We start from the raw sequence: 21149 nt of genomic DNA on the forward strand, positions 1-21149 counted from the left end.
ACCCTTGAGTTTAGGTTTTTAACGAGCCATCTAAGCTGTGCTTGTCCGTTTTCATCTTACTTAGTGTGGGATCTGCCTACAACCTCCTCGCTAAAACATAGACTCAGTTTATGCATATACGTTGTATATGTATGCTTTAATTGACGAAGTAGGCCAAATGGAAATCATTATAATAAAAGTGTCGTTATAAACAGAGAAGGAAGGTTTAAATGGCTTTTCTCTCAAGCTATTAAGGATAAACTTGTACATTTGCAGTTAAAATTACGTCATTGCAAAGATTATGAGTAACTTACGCGAGTAATCCTCCTATTATTACAAACGCGTCCGCCTTGCAGTATCAAAAATTTCTCTGAACAGAAGAGATGTCTCTTAGAGAAAGTGAGGAGATAGGCTGCTCTCTGATGCGGGACAAGAGGATGGAAGTTTGCTCGGTTGCAATCTCTAGCCTCTCTTTCGATTTAGACGATTCAGAGACAAGTGTCGAGACCAGATTCTGCAGAAACTGGACCCTTTCACCATGATCATCCGCGTTACTTCTAAACGTCTTGCTAAAAGACGTGCTGATCCTGCGCCACCTCAGAGGAAGATACCTGTCCGGGAGCTGGAAACAGTTTCCGGTCGAGAGAACACGGAGCGCGTGCCTGCAGAGAAACCCGGAGAACTCAAACAATTGGCAGCTGCAGCTTATGATGCCTTCTTGTGGAACCCAATACACTTTTCTTCCTCCATCGAGCTTTGTGTGGTGCCTCACGAGATACCCGTCCTCCATCTGGAACGAAGCGTAGTGAGCTGCAAGCACAAGCTGCTCTTGGAGCTTGGAGAAGGCGAAAGGAGTGAGGACCGAGGCTGCGTGAGATTCCATAGGAGCTCCGGTTTTTAGGCTGATGTTTTGAAGATTCTGCTGCATTGTTTGCTGTTCTGTGGCCTGGTCTTTGAAATCCACCGCAACAGCTACCTGCATTTAAAATTCATAAACCGTCCATAGACTTAGTAGTAACATGTTCAGTTCCATTTCAGAAAAAAAGATTTCATAAGAGCAGCATTGAATATAACATTGCCAGAAGAAGAAGAGAACATACTTGTTCGACAAAGTGAGCCAACCGGGTCTGTGCGCTCAAAAACCTTTGGATAAAGGCGTTAATGGCTTTGGACCGGCCACTCAAAGTCATTCCTGCTAAAAAATGGCTTCTCAGGTACGGTAAAGACCACAAGGAACGTGAGGCGTACAAGTTATTAATGTGCCTGTTCGTGTGCAGTCCAAAAGAGTTCACCATGTCTCTCCAACCCAACTCGAACTCCTCTATGGATTCCAGATGGTAGAGGCGATAGAACTCGGCTTTCCAGTCGTTGTAACGCTCCCCAAGAGCAGCATTGAACCAGGACGGAAACTTTCCAACAACCATCCATATGCAGAGCGCGTGCTTAGTCGCTGGCATTTCCCCATCTATGGCTTCTTTGAGACACATATTATGGTCTGTTAGTATTGTTTGAGGCGCCTTCCCACTCATGAACCCTGTGAAAGCCTTATGTATGAAACAAATGTCAGATAGGAGACAAATGTTCTACTTGAGAGATAACTACCAAGAGGTCAAAAGAGAAGTACCTGTAGTGCCCATGACCAAGATCTCACATTCTCATCCCTCAGAAGCACACAGCCGAAGAAGCAAGGCACACCGTAGTTATTAACTCCAACCCATATCCCAAGTGGCATCTCAACTGCACTTAACCGATGCGTTGTATCGAAAACCACAGCATCTCCAAAGATCTCGTACGCCTGAATGGAAGAAGCATATGACCACGCAATATTCTCCAACTTATCGTTTGCATCCAATGTAAACTCGAACTTAAAGTTAGGGTCCTGCTCCTTTATGCTTTGACACATCCTCAGGAAATCGATGTTCTCATCCTCAGGATCAAGCTTCTTGAACGACTGAAGCAAGTTCCTGACGTCCTTCTCAGTGAACGGCAAAAAGCCAGGCTCGACGCACTTCTCAAGCTCCATGAGCCTCATCATCTGCTGAACCGTTATCCCCGTCTTGGAAAACATCAGAATCCGGCTTTTATCTGCATCCGATATGGACCTGTACGCAGGAAGGAAACGAACTTGACTCGGCTCTAACAGGTCGTGATTGTGGTGATTAGCAAAGCCTGTGACACGCCACTCCACCGAACCTAACTCCGTGATTTTACTAATCCTTAAGTACGCTTGACATCCGCACCGAGAAGATCTTCTGTTCCTCTGTGGCTTTCCTTCGCTTAACGTCTTGACAGGTGTGTTACCAGCGCGATGGCAAACAAAGTAGCGCCTGGTGAGTCCTTTCCCAACTCCGTCTTTCCCTTCCGTCCTGTGACGACGTATTGAGAACCCGCAGCGCTTTGCAAAGGTGCTGTAGAAATCGTAAGCTGCGTCGTGCGTGAGGAATCTTTGTCCTATGTATGGAATGACATCGTTAACTGCTTCTAAAGAGAGTCCGGTCCCGTCTGGTGATTCCTCAGTGCTACTAGCATCGTCCAAAGAGAGAGATCGATGGTCTGAGGGATCATCGTAGATGAGCAACATCTGTCCAGCATCATCCGACATCTTGCTTCTTACCTGACAAGCACATAATAGCAACGAGGATCTAAGTAGCATTGGGATAACTATTCAAATGAAATGCTACACATAAAATGTTAAGAGATGGCTAACTATTCAGATTAAAGCTATCGCCTTGTGGTACATGACCGAGCAGCAATTATAATAGCCGTTAACAGAATCAACTAAGCTTAGAAAGTTAGAATGTACTCATAACATGAACCCTAGGACACATTGATAACAAGTTTCAATTTTAACTCATGCACATGAAGCTAAAACGATTCAGAATCCAAATATCTCACAGAAAGATGAGAACTTTAAGTTAATTAGAGATTTCGAAATCAAGGTCACATTTTGTATGCGGATCTACGGCCATGAGAACAAGCAAGATGGGTTTCACGATTGAAACTCGCATGAATCGAAAGCTGATTGCTTTCATCTTTGGAAACAATAACGAACTCGCGGCAAGAGAATAATAGACAGAGAAGCTGCTAAAGAGAGAGAGAGTGAGAGAGAGTACTGATTATAAGACGAGAGTGACGAACACAGTGTTGCGAAGGAGAAGCCCTAATTTGCGCAGGGAGGTGACAACAATCCCTTTGTTTCTCCTTCGCATCTTGTTATCTTACGCCTTCTCTAACTCCTCTCCAGAATAAAACTAAACCTATTACCAAACATCGCCACTTACTAATACGTCACCGTTTTACTAAATTGCATTTATCGTCTTTTTTGTTTATTTCTTTAATTCAAGGGTTTAAGCCACACACACACATTGTCTCGTTTGATCTTTAAAACCCTAAACCTTCTTCCTCCCGCCATGTCTCTCCGTCGCCTCCTACGCCACCGTCTCTACGCGGCCACCACAGCCCCTATTCCGATCACACTCATCCAGCAGCGCTTCTACAACATCTCATTTTCCCCACAAACTGAAGATCCGAAGACGAACACTGACACTCGAGAATCATTTCAATCCAACGATCCTTCTCAATTCCAGATCCCTCCCAACCTTTCCTCTCCACAGATCCGGAATCGAACATTCTCATCAGCCGAGGAAGCAGACGCCGCGCGTCGCAAACAGAGACGCCAGAGCCGGATCCAGCCTCCTCTCAACGCTCTCCGGCGCGATCCCCCTCCGAAACGCGACCCCAACGCGCCGCGCCTCCCGGACTCGACCTCATCCCTCGTCGGGCAGCGGCTCAACCTCCACAACAGAGTCCAGTCCCTGATCAGAGCCTCCGATCTCGACGCCGCGTCGCGCCTCGCTCGCAATTCCGTGTTCTCCAGCACCCGGCCCACCGTGTTCACCTGCAACGCGATCATCGCCGCGATGTACAGAGCCAAGCGCTACGGCGACTCGATCTCTCTGTTTGAGTATTTCTTCAAGCGGAATCACATCGTCCCCAACGTGGTCTCGTACAATCAGATCATCAACGCTCGCTGCGACGAAGGACACGTGGAGGAAGCTCTCGAAGTGTACCGTTACATATTGGCTAACGCTCCTTTCGCTCCTTCGTCGGTTACGTATAGGCATTTGACGAAAGGTTTGGTTCAAGCTGGGAGGATCGGAGATGCCGCGAGTTTGTTGAGGGAGATGTTGAGTAAAGGCCTAGCTGCGGATTCGATGGTGTACAGTAATTTGATAAGAGGGTTCTTGGACCTTGGGGAGTTAGATAAGGCGAATGAGTTCTTTGATGAGTTGAAAAGTAAGTGTACTGTTTACGATGGGATTGTGAATGCCACTTTTATGGAGTATTGGTTTGAGAAACGTGAGGATGAGGAAGCTATGGAGTGTTACAGGTCTTTGTTGGAGAAGAAGTTTAGAATGTATCCACATACTGGGAATGTGCTTTTGGAAGTTTTTCTCAAGTATGGTAAAAAGAGTGAAGCTTGGGATCTGTTTAATGAGATGTTGGATAATCACACTCCTCCTAATATTCTCTCTGTGAATTCGGAGACGGTTAGTATAATGGTCAATGAGTGTTTCAAGATGGGGAAGTTTGAGGAAGCGGTTGAGACGTTCAAGAAAGTTGGGAGCAAACCGACCTCTAGGCCGTTTGTGATGGATTATGTTGGTTATTGTAACATAGTAACGAGATTCTGTGAGCATGGGATGTTACCAGAGGCTGAAAGGTTGTTTGCGGAAGGTGTGAGCAAATCCTTGCCTCCTGATGCTCCGAGTCACAGAGCGATGATTGATGCTTATCTCAAGGCGGAGAGGATCGACGATGCTCTCAAGATGTTGAACAGGATGGTTGATGTGAATTTAAGGGTGGTTGCTGATTTTGGTATGAGGGTCTTTGGCGAGCTGATTAAGAATGGTAAGCTCATTGAATCTGTGGAGGTTTTGACTAAGATGGGAGAGAAGGAACCGAAACCAGATTCTTCGATTTACGATGTGGTGGTTAGAGGTCTTTGTGATGGCGGTGCACTTGACCAAGCCAAGGATATAATTGGTCAGATGGTTGGATATAGTGTTGGTGTTGCTCCTGTGCTGCGGGAGTTTATCATAGCGACTTTTGAGAAAGGAGAACGTCGTGAGGAGATTGAGAAAACCTTGAATACGGTTACCCGTCCGATTAGAAACTCTGTGCGTTCTGGTAACACTGCACCTGGTGTACCCTCAGTGTTAGGGGCTACATCTGCAGCTCCTCAGCAACCTAGAGAGAAGGCCCCATGGACGAGCCAGGGACCAGGGTCAGGTGGGGACAATGGTCAAACAACAGGAGGAACTTACAAGGCTAATAACGGCCAGAATCCTTCTTGGTCCAACACCTCGTCTAACCAGCAGCAGCAACCTTGGTCTAATCAGACGGCAGGGCGACAGACACCATCATGGTCGAGTCAGGCACCAGGATATCAACAGCAGCAATCTTGGTCTCAGCAACCGGGATGGTCAAGTCCTTCATCTCATCAGCAATCATGGGATAATCAGACAACTGGCCAGCAGCAACAGTGGGGTATTCAGAATGGCCATTATCAGCAACAGTGGGCTATTCAGACGCCTGGCCAGCAGCAACCGTGGGGTAATCAAAACACTGGCCATCATCAGCAACAGTGGAATAATCAGACAGCTGGCCAGCAGTCAGCTTGGACAGGGCAGCAGCAGCAGCTATGGTCTAATCAGACAGCTAGCCATCAGCAGTCACAGTGGTCAAATCCCACGTCAGGACAAGTGGCAGCTAATCAAGCACCGTGGTCAAACTCTGGGAATGGTCATCTTTCTCAACAACAAGAGCCAGTGTCATCTTCCTCCCACGAGTGGCAAGATGGTGAAGAAAAAAAGGTAGTTGAATTGAGAAACTAGTTCGACAACTTGGCTTATTCATTCTGCCCATCTTCCTTTGCCTTTTGGTTTGTTGGTCGCAATTTTTCCAAACTCTGATATTTATTTATTACAGATCAACATCATAGTCTAACACACCTTTTGTTGTTGATTGACTTGTATTTATGCTTCTCTTGAAGCCTCCTAATAAAGAGTAAAGAGTAATGCAGTTTCAATATCAGTAAAAACTCTCGCACTGTAATTTCATTTTTCCAAAAAAGTTGATGAAAAAGAATAGATGTTGGTAATCTATAACTAGATTAGCTATTAGCTCTGCAGGTCGGCAGAAGCAAAACTCCTACATACAAAAAGAAGTGACCATCACCAAAAGAAGTCCTAAGTATGTATCTCGTAGAAGAATCTCTCATCTCATCTCTATAAAAGTAGAAACATGAAGAGAGAGAAAATCAGCTGTTTTTTCCTTCAAAACCCCATCACTGTAGAGCTCAAGTTCATAAGAGGAGCTAAGGCACTAGGAGCAAACTTCCTAGCAAAAAGGAAACACAAAGAAGTTGGCTCTTCATTGTAAAGACAATCCGTCTCGTTTTTCCTTATTGACTGTAGAAACCCTTCCGTGATATTATCCGCCCCATACGTAGCTGGATGCGGACCACCTATGGACCAATCCACCCACGTCACGCTTCTATTCGCGTTCACCGAACCGTGAAACATGTTCAGGAACGTTGGGATGTAATGCTCGTCAGGGTAACAAGCCGGTCTGCAGAACAGTTTGAACAACAAGTAGTATTTCGAGTCGGAGATGATGTAGATGGCGAGTTTACGGTTTACTTCGAACCACTGAGAGCCTTTGCGCCAGTGGTGTAGTTTGATGTCTGGGAGCATCTTGCGGCTATAACGCCCACGGCCGTAACGTGTGGGCTCGTCGTAAGAGTCCACGAAGCTGTAAGCAGAGTTTATTAGGTAAGAGTAGACGGTGGAGAAGTTGTAGACGGGGACGCAGCTTTCTGAGAGAAGAATGAAACGCTCGTTTGAGAAGTCGAGCAATGCGTTGGCTAGAAGACGCTTCTCTGCATCTGTTAGTAGTGGAGATCCCCATTCAACTTTCTGAGAAATCAATGTATAGAAGAAACATCAGAACCAAATAGCTTTTGTTTTTTTGTATTCATAAAGATCTAACATAGACTATCCATGATCCTCAAAGTTATATACCAAACAATATTTAGAAACCAAACTCAGTGTCGTGGGAAAAAAAAAGCCTTGAGCAATTACCAGATCATTGCAGTAAATAGAGAAAACGAAAGAGATTACTACAAGAGAAAATGAAAGAGATTACTACAAGAAATGAATTTTAAATCAACAGCAGAAGTTCATATACTGTTTTTGTGGTTCACAACTAAGAAGTTCTACTCTTATCCCTACGGATCAAATTGTTCCCATCAAATGAACTAAAACCAGCTATGTTCCAAATCATAACATAATGGTGAACATTGTTAGAACTATGTATCTACCATAAGGCACAGATGGACAACACAAACTAATGCGCAAGAAGTAACCAATCTTCATCCATACACAACCTCGAAATATGTATATGCTAACAATTGAAAAAAAACAATTGAAAATTTAAAAATCCTAAGCACCAATCAACGATCTCAAATAGTCTCAGAAATACGCCCAATGTAACTAGGATTCCCTCATACCGATTAAATCTACATTTAGTTCCTGTATAAAACTGGATCTCCATGATCCAGAATGACTATACTTAAACACCCTGGATGTTGTTGATTATCCCACGTGCATGAGCTAACTATAAGATCCATGAGAATTGTTAAAATAGTACGTCTCCAGCTCAAAATCTTGGTTTAGCATTTACAAATAATTTCAGGACCCAAAGCACATAACTTTCACCTAGATTTTTCATCTCCTAAAGCTCAAGCTAGCACAACTACAGTTAGAAGACACCACAACAAAACTCATCTACTTACCCAATACTCTGTTCTTGTATTCTAAGTTAAGTCACTGATGAAAAGCTTTGTGTATTTGTTCTGTTCCAATACCACAGAGGAACACAAGCAAGACACTTTATTGCATCAAACACGTACCTGACTCGGGATCTGCCGGTCGTAAAACGCCGAACCACTCGACACATTCATGTCGTAACCGGGAGGCGTATGAACATAAACCGACAAATACTTCTCATTCCCTCTAAAAAACTTCTCCCATAGCGGAAGCATAGGCAAAGGCCCTCTCGTCAGAAACATAAACGCCACCTTCGGAGCCCTCTCGTACGGATACCCCTCCTTCACCGGAACCATCGACGCTCTCCAGAACAGCTCGTCGTCACTCATCCCGTGGCTCAGATTCTCCGGCCGCACAAACCCCTCGACGCCCCAGCAGTCCCGATCCCTCCGCTTCGCCGCGTCGTCGTCGTGATTCTCGTCGTCGCCGCCTGCGCAGTCCCGGTGGACGACCGTGCAGTTGGAGTAATCGGGAACCGTTTGCAGGGCTGCGGAGGAGGAGGAGGAGGATGAGAACGCCGTCGTGGGCAGGGAGTTGAAGTAGCGATCGATGTGGGAGCTAGCGGCGAGGCCGATGATGATCCCGGCCATGAATATGAGCAGAAACGACAGCGTTTGAGCCAGTTTTAGTAACCCTATGTGCTTTTCGCCTTCCTCCTTCTCACCCGCTCTTCCTCTCGCCATGATCGAAATTCGAGAAAACTCTCGAAAACAGAGTGATGACGATTCCAAAAAAAAATAAAAGTTTCAGCCTTTCATGGAAACATTGTATGCTTCAGAGAGACCGTAATCATAATCAGATCTTTCGTGAGAGTGAGAAAGGATGACTGGAACAGATCAGAAAAAAATTGAATTCTCCGCTAAGAAGAAGAAGAAGAAGACGAAGAAACATAAACAAATCTGGTCTTTTTTTTCTAGTTGGAAGTGTGGTGGATTTTGATCTTTTTATTATATAAAAAACAAAATTAAAAGTTGAGTTTGTACGTAATTTAATTGAGTTTATGGTCCACGTTGAAAACATAAAGAGTTCAAACTCCGCAGATCTTGCCAGGTGGGAAGAACTTATAGGCTCTTTGAGTTATTGGGCTGGAGGCCCACGTTCGACTGTGACGTGGTGTAGTGCTCGTCATCTCTTTGGTCCAACTTTCTATTTAAAAAATGATTTCAGTATTGAAGCTTATAAATTATTCAAGTGTAACCTTAATTTTTTTAAAAACACATTTAAAAACAAATCTACAAAGCTTTTGTCATTCTTTACCCAGCCAATCAAATAGGTACAGAGTATGTGTTTTCAGAGAATAAATTAATACAACTATTCCTCCATTTTTATGAGCTTTTTTATAGTTAGAAAGTTTATACTCTTTTAGTAATTTTGTTTATACATAAGCTTTGACTATGTTGTTATCTTTTGATTTTAAACTAAGAGTGTTTTGATGAAAACTTATTATTTTTACATCTAATAAAATAATAACAAAACATCATTTTAGTGTCACCTTGTTAGATCATCTCTAACGGTTTACTCTATTTTTTTCTTTTAAAATAGAGTAACTCTATAATAAAATTGGATGTTGTTCCAATGATACTCTATTTTAGAGTGATGAACAAAAAAATAAAAAAATTACTCTATATATAGAGTAAAACAAAAATTTTACACTATTATAAAGTAGAAAAGAGAATACTATTGGAACATTTTTACTCTAAACTTTATTTTACAGGGAAAAATAGAGTGAGGTCTCTCACCCACAAAGATAACACATATTGGCTGGTAATTTAAAAAAAAACTTCCGTATGAACGGTACAGTGAAATTTATCATGATTACTATTTACTTTCACTCTTCCTCTTGGCTCACAAAATTTGAGGAAAAACTATTTTAATTAGTTTTTTTTGTGCACCAACTATTTTAAGGGTTAATTGGCGAAATAAGCATTTTTTAATGATAAATTAAGAAAGTAGCGATGATCTTGACATAATTCATTGTCAGGCTTTTGTGCTTCCTCCCACCCGGTTATGTCCCTTAAAGTAACAGGTTACCGGTTCTATATTACAAACTAAACGACGTGGTGGGTTTGTGTTGCACCGTAACAATCACAAAAACTTAGGGAGTGCGTGACGGAGATGTATTCAACACATTATGGAAGGGGATGCAAATATAGGAGTAAATAAGAATCGTAAGTGTATCAGAAACAAACGGTGAATTGACGACAATGAAACGCGTGTATTCTATACCAGTTACAGAAGGTCCATACTACGTAGTATAAGGCGAATAGTATCCGTATAAATGTAGTTCTAATTGAAAGATCATGTAAATACTTTGGGTACAGTTGAAATGTGCATGACGCAAGGAAAGTGCGTAGTACTTTACCCAAATGGAAGCCAAAGACTCATTTTGCCAGCTTCAGATAGGCAAAATCAACAGTTACTATTTATTTTACAGCCGAACTATTCCATATGCTATACAACAATATCATAGCTAGAATTGCATGGGAGTTAGAAAGTACCGTACAGGGGGTTGGATGAGGAGACGGGTACATATAACGTGGGGTACGTCTAATATAACAACATGGATGTGAGGTTTGGGCATGGTCAACCAAAACCCTTTGAATGCAACAACATGATACAAACCATCAAATTTATATGAGTGTACGTTCCATGCCACATGAACAATATAGAATATAAACTTGGAAATGTAATTTACCAATATAATCATTTACAAAGACAATGACTTCTACGGTTGGGGAGAGACGGTGACGTAATTAATGGAATAAATGTCCAATAATGGCTTACAACTACTCCATATTAAAGAGTAGGAGGAAGCCACGTAAACAGGTGGAGTTAGTAAATATATTTTTACTGTGTGGAGTTAAACAAGTGGTGTAAATTAGTAGTTGTATCAATAAATGTTGTATTCCATCTACTTATCAATATAAGTCCATCCGAAGAAACTCAAAGCAAAGAGGTGAAGAAATATAAACCATAATCTAATGTCAACCCCAATCTTTCGTAAACTAAACTCAAATTTCGAAATACAAGTAATATGCATTTCCATTCTACATGAGCATATAGAATAGAAAATGTGACAAACGATATAACAAAATACAAATATATTGTTCAAATTTTGAAGTGTCTATGATTGCAAGGAATGAGGTAATGCTTACACTAAACTCAATGTTGATATGGCTATGCCTTCATGGAAGGTGGTAATGTTTGCCCCAATGTCAACCCCAATCGTACATAAACTAATCCCTATCAACTAATCACTAAACCCTACACGGAAATATAAACCCTAATCCAACGTCAACTTCAATCTTTCATTAACTAAACCTTAGCCACTAATACTAAACCCTGCATGGAAATATAAACCTTAATCCAATGTCAACCCCAATCTTTCATAAATTAAATCCAAATTTCGAAATACAAGTAACATGCATTTCCATTCTACATGAGCATATAAAATAGAAAAGGTGAATATATAGTTGTTATCTAAAGATCATCTTAAGATATTTCTCAAATGTTGATATGGATATATCTTCATGAAAAATGGTAATGTTTGCCCCAGTGTTAACCTAATTGTACATAAACTAAACCCTATCAACTAATCGCAGAAATATAAACCCTAATCCAAAGTCAAACCCAATCTTTCATAAACGAAACTCTAACCACTAATCACTAAACCCTACATGGAAATATAAACCCTAGACCAATGTGAACCCCAAACTTTTATAAACTAAACCCAAATTTCGAAATTTCCATTCTACATGATCATATAGAATAGAAACGGTAACAATCAATATAGCACAGTGCATATATATTATTCAAATTTTGAAGTGTATGATTAATTGGAATGGGCTAATGCTTACACCAAATTTCGATTGATTGTAGCGAAAAGAAATGAAGATTGACAATATTTGAGAAAAGAAGTGGAAGAGACAACATCATATAAATATCATTCACATTCAACATCACATTGTATTCTTTTTAATTTGATGTCATAATAAATTATATTTCATTTAAATTCAATATATTATTTCTCTTTACAAAATCATATACAGACTAATATAAAACATATGTATACACCAATACAGAACTCATATCAATAGAACATGAAACAACAGCGAACAAGATTAAACTTCTCTTTTAAGCATCAAATGAAATATAACTTACTAAATAGTACATTATATATTAATAAACATGGCAAATAAGAGAAGAACCAAATTTGAAGGAAAGACAGTCTATTCCATTTCATAAAATAGTATATAAATACTATTACCCTTCCAACTCATCCATGACAAACCTGAAGAACAAAATAAAAATGAAGACATATGTTAGTTTACAAATTGGAAGGAAATGATAACATATGAGATAGGCTACTAGTATATGAATTACTTTATGCTTAGGTTAGATGTTTAGTTGTGTCAATCTCAAATAGCCTATGCGAGTAAAGAAGTAACATATGCAATTAGAATTGTACCATCTGATATAATATAGAATTTATATATATGGAATGGAACATATGGTCAGATGGAGAGCGAATAGTATATTAGTTCTGATACGATTCTTCAGAAATAGCAGAAGAATGGAATGACATGTAACCAATCTCTAAAACTTAGATTTTTCATTTCAAATAGCACAAGTTCCATAAGATATTCCATTTCACCGAGAAGTGAACTTATTTTATCGCAAAACGGACTTTTCATTCCATAATTACTATCCTCCCTTCGTAGTAAACAAATGAGTACAACGAACCAAAAAAAAGTTCAACCTTAAATCAATTTGTTTACCTCAGCTTACCAGATCAGATATGCAACATAAACGATGAGTTAAATTTATCAACTTAGAATATACTAGGGCCGAATCTATTCCAAATAGGGGAAATAACATTGAAACAATAGAACATACGTTACAAAACAGAAAACTTACAATATTACAACAAATCTCAACCTAATCACTGATATGAAAGAGATGAGGTTCTGGTGGTCGTTCACGCCAATCACACTTACGATCTCTTCTCGCAACCAATTTCACAAGCACATACGATTTCCCCTTTGCAACGCACTTCTAGGAGTCAAAGAAACACTGAGGAGGCCGACAGTGACGATTGTGGAGAGAAAATCGGTGGTTTGGAGGAAGACCGACAATGGCAACTGTAAAAAAGGGAAGATGTGAAGTCGAGTAAGCCACAATTTACCTTTGTAGAGTTAATAATTAATTTTGTTTTATTTTTTTTAGCAGGTTACACCGGTTGAGGAAAATGGTATTACAGTATTAATATGTAACAGCGCGTATATGTCTGTTAGGGAAAATGACTATTTTGTGAATTATGTTTTTTTTCATGGCTATAGAGCTCAATTTCCCTTATTTTATTTTAATTTGTTATTTGTCAATTTGCAAAGCTACGATAAACATTAAAACCTAAAACTGGAATGACAGACAACATGAATACATTTGTATACCTTATAACTCATCCTGTCATTTGTGATGGTGGGAGATGTCAAGTAACCTGGGTAAGTATAAATACCATCTCCGATATATTTTGTTATTTTCATTTTTAAATATAAAAATGCTATAATAAATGTGAGATATGCTCCAATGTATTTCTTTATGATAGTAATTTGACTAATTTCTAAATACAAAATAAAAAAATAAAAATCTATATTATAGAATAAAATATAGAAGTGAGTTAAGCAATTACACCTGTAAATACTATTATAGAATTGAAAATAGCAATAGATAAGAAATGCCTTTATACCAAAATTTAAGTGGATCTAACAAATGGTAATACTTTTATGAAGTGATATCACGAAGCTCGACAATATTTGGTGGTGGTTGTTTCTGAGTTTTAAAATAGTTTTGCTTTTTGTTTTTATTTTCAAAATTATTTTAATCTAGTTAAGATTTGAATTTTACTTTTAGTTTTTGAAAAAACCATTTTATTTTTGCATGATCAAATTTTTTTAATAAATAAATTCTCTAAACATTATATAATTTGGTGGAAAATTTTAAAAAGGGAAATAAAAAAGAGGAAGCCACTTGAGTCGTATGAGATTAATTGCAACTGTTTTGAAATCTGAAGATTGTCCCGTGCCTTTTTGAATCAATCTTACGTCGTCTTTATAGGACCTCGTCTCCGCTCTTAAGGAAATCCCCAAACGGAGACGAACGAATAATCGTAGCTTCATACCATCACGACCGGGAAAAAGAATCCTCCTGTAACCGTTCTGCCCAGATCTAATCTAGGGACTCCTCTCTTCCTCCAGATCTCCTACTTTTGATCTCGATTCGTGATGGAGGCGATCGATGAGTTGTCTCAGCTCTCAGATTCGATGAAACAGGCGGCGTCTCTGCTCGCCGACGAAGATCCCGATGAGACCTCTTCTTCCCGACGCCCCGCCACTTTCCTAAACGTTGTAGCCTTAGGAAATGTGGTGAGTTCCCTTGCTCCTCGATCTGCTTGTGTGTTTAGGCCCCTGCTCGAGTGTTGTTAATATTAGATTCGTTATCGGTGGATCTCGATTAGATATTTTCGAATTTTCCTGTAGCGATTCTGATAGCTCATTTGTTTTGATATTTGCCTTAAGATCTGCTTCTCTTCCCCTCTAGTTTCTGATCTAATCTCTTTTTGATCAACATTTAATCCTCTAGACTAGTAGACAGATTTAAGAATGAATTGCTTCATTGAGGTAGGTAGTTCGGATATTAAATTATATCTTGTGTTGAGATCTAAGTGATATCTCTTTGTTTATTGAACCAGGGAGCTGGGAAGTCTGCAGTTCTAAACAGTCTTATTGGACATCCAGTCCTGGTAAGTAGTACATCGAGTCTTATGTGAGTTTTTAATGTTTATTATTGGATCATACCTTTCATTCAAATCACGCTGGCCTCTGTGGACAGCCTACGGGTGAGAATGGTGCTACACGAGCTCCTATTATAATTGACTTGAGCAGGGAGGCTTCTTTGAGCAGCAAGGCTATTATCTTGCAAATCGACAATAAATCTCAACAAGTTTCAGCAAGTAAGTCTCCCTCTATCAACATACGTAATTTAGCAGTGGTGTGTGAGCGTCTTTCTGCATGTACAATAGAATGGATTTGATCAATCTTCTCATAATGTTACCATTGTGTTCGACATGGGTTTGTTAATTAGGTGCTCTGAGACACTCTCTCCAAGATAGACTTAGCAAAGGAGCCTCAGGGAAGAATCGTGATCAAATATATTTAAACCTTCGTACCAGCACAGGTAAGTCCTTTTTTAATTGCACAATTTTCGTGGCATGCCTATCTACTCTTAAAGTAGCACATCCTCAGCTAATGTTAATTGGGTGATAGAGTATATCTCTGATATCAGTGAACTGGTTAGGTGTAATAAGTTGCCACCCCCATCCCATATACTCCTACAATTTAGTGCACTGTTTAAGAGTTTTTTTTTTTTTTTGTTCACTCACTGTTTAAGAGTTTAAAGCTGTAAGTTGGTGGGTAACATATAATATATTTAATGGAGCTTTAGAATAAATAATACTCTTTTGAACGTGAGCAGTGACATATGACATGCATTGTCTTAGTGTTAAATTTTATTAGATCATAATCATAACATATTACTTTTAAACTGTATATTTCAGCTCCACCACTGAAATTAGTTGACCTGCCTGGACTGGACCAGAGAATTGTGGATGATTCAATGGTGAGCTTTGGACCTACTTAGTTCCTTTTCATGCCCTTCATCCACCCGACAACCATGAAACATAAGATTTCAACAATATTAATCATATTGCCTGCAGAAATGCTAACATCGATTCATTATCATGTTTGTTAATATTCCTTATTGAAAACTTTTGTTTGTTTTGGGGGATCTCTTTGCAAGATTGCTGAATACGCGCAACACAATGATGCCATACTGCTGGTTATAGTCCCTGCTAGCCAGGCATCTGAAATTTCATCTTCCCGAGCACTGAAGATTGCGAAGGAGCATGATCCAGAGAGTGAGTACATTAGATTTTTCAATCTGGCTTTCTTTTATTGTTTATATTTTATACTTACCAATGGCTGTTACTTTACTAGGCACTAGGACAGTTGGCATTATTGGGAAAATTGACCAGGCTGCAGAGAACCCGAAAGCCCTCGCAGCTGTTCAGGCTCTTCTCTCAAATCAAGGACCGCCAAAAACAACTGACATCCCATGGGTAGCTCTTATTGGCCAATCCGTTGCAATTGCATCAGCACAGTCTGGAAGTGGTGAGAACTCCTTAGAAACCGCATGGCGTGCTGAAAGTGAAAGTCTGAAGTCCATTTTGACTGGGGCCCCACAAAGCAAGCTTGGCAGAGTTGCCTTGGTGGACACCCTTGCTAGCCAGATCCGTAGCAGAATGAAGCTCAGGCTTCCAAGTATCCTGTCTGGGTATTGCTTCTCTCTATATATTATCTTTTGTCTTTAATGTCATAAAGGAGAGTTGGACCAATTGTTTCACCTATTAATCCGTGATGATTGTTACCGAGATACTTACATTTATGTGCCAGACAGGGAAAATGATTATTTTCCCAAGCTGTTTTCTTGTCTCGTATATTTAGGCGTCTTTTCTTGTTTTCATTATTCAAATTCTTTGTACAGGCTCCAGGGTAAGTCTCAGATAGTGCAGAACGAGCTAGCGAGGCTTGGGGAACAACTCGTTAACAGTGCTGAAGGTACAAGGGCTATAGCTTTGGAGCTTTGCCGTGAGTTTGAGGAAAAATTTCTTCTCCACTTGGCTGGTGGTGAAGTAAGTAATTTCCTACATAAATAAACTAAACTTTCGTTGGAAATCCAAACATATCGTGAAAAAGAGGAACTGTCTTAATATTAGCAATCAGAGTATCTTGCTAACATACGATTGGTTAGATCACATTATATCGTGGGAAATCTCATAAAATCGGATAGCTGAGGTTTATGGTAGTGCATAAGCCCACTGAGGGGTTGAGTTACATTTTTTGCACTTGTGTTCTTTTAGTTCATGCTGAAGTCCTTTTGCAACTGGGTGTACGTTTTACTCTAACAGTCTTTTTTATTCAGGGAAGTGGTTGGAAAGTTGTTGCAAGTTTTGAAGGAAATTTTCCCAACCGAATCAAGGAGCTTCCATTGGATAGGCATTTTGACTTGAACAATGTTAAAAGGGTGGGTGTCTGCTTCTTTCCTAAAATTTTCTGCACGAGATATGTTTTGACACTAAACTTCAGAGTTTTTTTTTTGAATTTATCAGGTTGTTTTGGAGGCAGATGGTTATCAACCTTATCTTATATCTCCAGAGAAAGGGTTGAGGTCGCTGATAAAGATTGTTCTTGAGTTGGCTAAAGACCCTGCACGTCTTTGTGTTGATGAGGTGTGCATGCAGTAGTATTCAATTTCAGTAATTTACTGCATTCGTCTCAATTTGACACTTTAATTATTCTGAACGTTGCCGAGAGTTTTGTTAAGTTTTCTCTTGTTCTAGTGCTCTTATCTACTTTATTTAAGTCTTAGTATATATTTCCTACTCCAAATATCATGCATCCAGATCTCTGGATTGTCTTATTTCTCTGTTGAGCTAATACGGTCAACTTTTGATTAGGTTCATCGAGTTCTTGTTGACATAGTTTCAGCCTCTGCAAATGCTACACCTGGCCTCGGGAGATATCCTCCTTTCAAGCGAGAGGTAATAATGTTGGGTGGTGTTTTGTTCAGTAGCATTTTATCATTTCGATAATAGCTATTCCTTTCTAACAAATGATCAACCAGGTTGTAGCTATAGCAAGTGCAGCACTTGATGGTTTCAAGAATGAAGCCAAGAAAATGGTGGTTGCACTAGTCGATATGGAACGGGCTTTTGTACCACCTCAGCATTTTATCCGTCTTGTGCAAAGGAGGTATTCTGTCTTTGTTTTTCTTTTTCAATTTTATTTTGTACTCTTAATGGTTGTACTCGGACTTAATGATCCCTCATTGTAATTTTTTTCTTTTCTTTTAAACACCATGGCTCGATCTTTGTTGAATTCTATAATTTCTTTATGTTTTTGTTTTTGCGTGTTTGTTTGTAATTAGAGCATTTAGGGGTTTGATGCTTTCATTACTAGAAAACTGTGTACGAGTGTTCGCTTAGGACAACTTTGGCATTGATCTATTCCATTAACTTCTTATACTTCTTGTCAACCATCTTTATGGTTTTGTTATTCTTTCCTGTGAGCTAATACCTTAATGATATAGTTACCATGCTTTCTGATGGGGGATTCTATATACTTGTTAGCCTGGCTGGTAGGGGTGTTTATGGTCACGTCAGTATGCTTCTTTTAGAATCTCTATGGCTGGACTTTGGTATCCAAGCAGTTGTATTTCTGTAGCTGCACATTTGTTGGGGAACTCCAAAATTGTTGTTTTCATGGTTCATGACTGAAAATCATTTCTATCTTTTTGACGATGTATTGATTTCATCAGAATGGAAAGACAACGTCGCGAGGATGAGCTGAAAGGACGATCTTCTAAGAAGGGACCAGATGCCGAGCAGTCCCTTTTAAGCAGGGTGCGTCTTCATTTCAAATTAATTTGAATCCTCGTCGTGGAAAATGCTTTTTATGGTTTTACATTAACGTTCATGAAAGTACTTAATTAAATAATTCTCATACCTGCATGTATTTAGGCTGCTAGTCCTCAGCCGGATGGTAGCATGAAATCAATGAAAGACAAACCTAGTCCGCAAGATAAAGAGACGCCGGAGGTCTCTGGTCTGAAAACTGCTGGACCTGAGGGAGAGATAACAGCAGGTTGGTATCCTATTATACGTCTACACAGTTGCTGTCGAAAAACTTTAATTCTCTCCCCCCCCCTCTCTATCCTTTTACATGAGTTGCATGATTTCCGTCTTTTTCGCCTTGATAAACCAACTTCCAAGGTCGATAACAAATAATCACTCTTTCATATAGGGTACTTAATGAAGAAAAGTGCAAAAACAAATGGATGGAGTAGGCGATGGTTTGTTCTAAATGAGAAAACTGGAAAGGTTAGTATTTAGTGTACATCCTTCCGGTGTTTATCCAAATATCTGCAGGGAGGAAGCACTGTAATCACTTGCTTATCCATTTACCTTTTCCTAGCTGGGCTATACGAAAAAGCAAGAAGAAAGAAACTTCCGGGGCACAATAACTTTGGAGGTATCATTCTCTTTCCATTCTTTCTTGACTCCTGTCGAAAAATAGATAAGGCTAATAAAATTGTTTCATATCCACCTTGTTATCCCACACACACTGGTTTTTCCATAGAGATTTACAAATTACTTTGTGTATTGTGAAGCTCATGCTTCTAATTTCGTATACTACTGATATTATCAATGAGAAATGTGGATGCTCTATAAATAACACTTTTCCTGTTTTTCTGATATTACTTTTTCATAAACTTTGTTAAACACTCAGGAATGCACTATTGAAGAAATTCCTGAGGAAGAAGTAGAAAAATCAAAGAGTTCGAAGGACAAGAAGGCAAACGGACCTGATCCAAAAGGACCAGGTCTTATATTTAAAATAACCTGCAAGGTTCCCTATAAGACTGTACTAAAAGGTACGTGAACCAATCATTTTCAGAATTCAAACTTCTTACTCTTCTATGCCTTCTTATATGAGCTTTTCCTCAAACGATTATGTTGCAGCTCACAATTCCCTTGTGCTTAAGGCTGAGAGTGCAGTCGATAAGAACGAGTGGATTAATAAGTTGCAGAAGGTTATTCAGGCTCGAGGAGGCCAAGTGGGCAATATTTCCATGAGACAGAGTTTTTCAGAAGGTTCACTTGTGAGTCATCATGGCCAACTTCTACGCTTAATCTTTTGTCTTTTATCTTTCGTATTTCCCTTCCTTAAGATCTATGCTAGATATCTTCACCAGTCTTATGCACTACCATTTATCACTGACGAACTTCCAACTCTATATTACAAAGGTTTCGATGTGCTTGAAACACTGAACGGAAGAACTTTAGAAACTTTACGTTGAAGAGTTAAAACATGTTTTGTTGCAAGAGTGAAAAACGATGTCTTAGTGAACGTGGAAATTGTTGTCGAGTTGGCATATTAGGCATTTATGCTTGGTATCCGTGATAGAGGTTACTTATGCCGTGATCTTGTCTGCATTTCAGGATAAGATGGTTAGGAAACCCGTCGATCCAGAAGAGGAACTTCGGTGGATGTCCCAAGAAGTACGTGGTTACGTTGAAGCTGTCCTTAACAGTCTTGCAGCCAATGTTCCCAAGGTGGACTATGCTTAATCTATAGCTCCAAGTTTCCTTGTTCATCTCCTTTTCTTTTCCAGTTGTTCCTCGGTCGTGATACTAAGCAACATGAATTAAACAGGCTGTTGTTCTTTGTCAAGTGGAGAAATCAAAAGAAGACATGCTGAATCAACTATACAGCTCTATCAGGTTTAATATCGTTCCTCCACCTTGTGTCGAATTTCATTTCAGTTACGGTGTGCTTATCTGCGCTCTCTTGTATTTGATCTATAGTGCAATAGGCAATGAGAGGATTGAGTCATTGATTCAAGAGGATCAGAACGTCAAAGGAAAAAGAGAGCGTTACCTGAAACAATCCTCTCTTCTTTCTAAGCTCACAAGGCAGCTTAGCGTTCATGACAACCGAGCTGCTGCTGCTTCAAGTTGGTCTGACAACGGTTCCACTGGTAAATTATTTTTCTTGATTTGGGCAGTGCAATGCTGGCTATTGTGGGCTACGTTACATACATCGGTTGTTCTTAAACTTCATTGTGGTATCTCTTGACCCGCAGAAAGCAGCCCAAAAACCAGTGGAGGTTCTTCAGGGGATGACTGGATGAATGCCTTCAACGCCGCTGGTAATGGAGGGTCAGATTCACTGTCAAGATACGGATCAGGTGGTCACAGTCACAGCCGCCGTTACAGCGATCCTGCTCAGAACGGAGATTTGCCATCACCAGGCTCTGGTAGCAGCCGCCGCACCACCCCGAACCGGCTTCCACCAGCACCACCACAGGGTGGATCATCTTACAGGTATTAGAACCTGAAAGAAAGAAAAAAAAAACGGAGACTGATTCTTTCTCTGGAGTTTGGGTCCCGTGTTCTGGGACTAAGTCACTCTTATTTTACTAGTTTAAGAAGGGGACTGGTGTTTTGTCATTTTTGTAGATAGAGATTATCACACATTCTGTGCTTGCTCCATGAGTCCATGTCTGTCTGAATCTTTTTGTTCTTTATTCAACTATTTGTTTTGGCAACTATTTTTGGGCAAGTGTGGACCTTTCTATTTTTTAGGGGCATGTTCATGCAAT

At 39.9% G+C, this 21149-nt stretch overlaps 4 protein-coding genes across 7 annotated transcripts; 2 read left to right on the top strand and 2 right to left on the bottom strand.

Annotated features, from left to right (window-relative positions):
* Positions 1–149: 149 nt before the first annotated feature.
* Positions 150–3224, bottom strand: LOC111213904 (protein FAR1-RELATED SEQUENCE 11). 3 transcript variants are annotated; one of them, XM_048757950.1, is made up of 4 exons: positions 3093–3224; positions 1604–2593; positions 1080–1523; positions 150–955 (listed from the first exon to the last, which is right to left on the bottom strand). In XM_048757950.1, the coding sequence occupies exons 2-4, from the start codon at positions 2579–2581 to the stop codon at positions 338–340; spliced, it is 2040 nt and encodes a 679-aa protein (XP_048613907.1). In that variant the 5' UTR covers positions 2582–2593; positions 3093–3224; the 3' UTR covers positions 150–337. The 3 variants fall into 3 exon arrangements, with proteins under 3 accessions (XP_048613907.1, XP_048613906.1, XP_048613908.1); XM_048757949.1 differs by having other exon boundaries at positions 2924–3114; XM_048757951.1 differs by lacking the exon at positions 3093–3224 and adding an exon at positions 2875–2892.
* LOC111213903 (pentatricopeptide repeat-containing protein At1g10270) lies at positions 3212–6070 on the top strand. 2 transcript variants are annotated; one of them, XM_048757947.1, is made up of 2 exons: positions 3212–5529; positions 5563–6070. In XM_048757947.1, the coding sequence occupies exons 1-2, from the start codon at positions 3390–3392 to the stop codon at positions 5874–5876; spliced, it is 2454 nt and encodes an 817-aa protein (XP_048613904.1). In that variant the 5' UTR covers positions 3212–3389; the 3' UTR covers positions 5877–6070. The 2 variants fall into 2 exon arrangements, with proteins under 2 accessions (XP_048613904.1, XP_048613905.1); XM_048757948.1 differs by having other exon boundaries at positions 3212–5516; positions 5550–6070.
* Positions 6071–8818, bottom strand: LOC106349709 (glycosyltransferase BC10-like). The gene is made up of 2 exons (XM_048757952.1): positions 7955–8818; positions 6071–6959 (listed from the first exon to the last, which is right to left on the bottom strand). The coding sequence occupies exons 1-2, from the start codon at positions 8552–8554 to the stop codon at positions 6318–6320; spliced, it is 1242 nt and encodes a 413-aa protein (XP_048613909.1). The 5' UTR covers positions 8555–8818; the 3' UTR covers positions 6071–6317.
* A 5075-nt stretch (positions 8819–13893) lies between these two features.
* Positions 13894–21098, top strand: LOC106350513 (dynamin-2A-like). Its single transcript, XM_013790391.3, has 22 exons — positions 13894–14293; positions 14620–14670; positions 14760–14880; positions 15012–15104; positions 15484–15545; positions 15726–15843; positions 15923–16259; positions 16470–16617; positions 16908–17009; positions 17095–17214; positions 17443–17526; positions 17610–17737; positions 18303–18387; positions 18505–18628; positions 18788–18864; positions 18959–19015; positions 19274–19418; positions 19507–19646; positions 19987–20100; positions 20201–20268; positions 20353–20525; positions 20631–21098. The coding sequence occupies exons 1-22, from the start codon at positions 14153–14155 to the stop codon at positions 20876–20878; spliced, it is 2736 nt and encodes a 911-aa protein (XP_013645845.1). The 5' UTR covers positions 13894–14152; the 3' UTR covers positions 20879–21098.
* The last annotated feature ends 51 nt before the right edge of the window (positions 21099–21149 follow it).

The sequence above is a fragment of the Brassica napus genome, chromosome C5 (genome assembly GCF_020379485.1).
Source record: "Brassica napus cultivar Da-Ae chromosome C5, Da-Ae, whole genome shotgun sequence".
Lineage (NCBI taxonomy): Eukaryota > Viridiplantae > Streptophyta > Magnoliopsida > Brassicales > Brassicaceae > Brassica > Brassica napus.

Bases quoted from the DNA above. Each gene is read 5' to 3' on its own strand.
- LOC106350513 (XM_013790391.3), top strand. From the start codon at position 14,153: ATGGAGGCGATCGATGAGTTGTCTCAGCTCTCAGATTCGATGAAACAG. The intron at 15,844-15,922 runs GTGAGTACATTA...TTACTTTACTAG, and splicing joins GAAGGAGCATGATCCAGAGA to GCACTAGGACAGTTGGCATT. The intron at 19,647-19,986 runs GTGAGTCATCAT...TCTGCATTTCAG, and splicing joins GTTTTTCAGAAGGTTCACTT to GATAAGATGGTTAGGAAACC.
- LOC111213904 (XM_048757950.1), bottom strand. From the start codon at position 2,581: ATGTCGGATGATGCTGGACAGATGTTGCTCATCTACGATGATCCCTCA. The intron at 1,524-1,603 runs GTACTTCTCTTT...TTCATACATAAG, and splicing joins CTTGGTCATGGGCACTACAG to GCTTTCACAGGGTTCATGAG. The intron at 956-1,079 runs GTATGTTCTCTT...TTTTAAATGCAG, and splicing joins TGGCTCACTTTGTCGAACAA to GTAGCTGTTGCGGTGGATTT.
- LOC106349709 (XM_048757952.1), bottom strand. From the start codon at position 8,554: ATGGCGAGAGGAAGAGCGGGTGAGAAGGAGGAAGGCGAAAAGCACATA. The intron at 6,960-7,954 runs GTACGTGTTTGA...TTGATTTCTCAG, and splicing joins ACCGGCAGATCCCGAGTCAG to AAAGTTGAATGGGGATCTCC.
- LOC111213903 (XM_048757947.1), top strand. From the start codon at position 3,390: ATGTCTCTCCGTCGCCTCCTACGCCACCGTCTCTACGCGGCCACCACA. The intron at 5,530-5,562 runs GTATTCAGAATG...AGCAACAGTGGG, and splicing joins TGGCCAGCAGCAACAGTGGG to CTATTCAGACGCCTGGCCAG.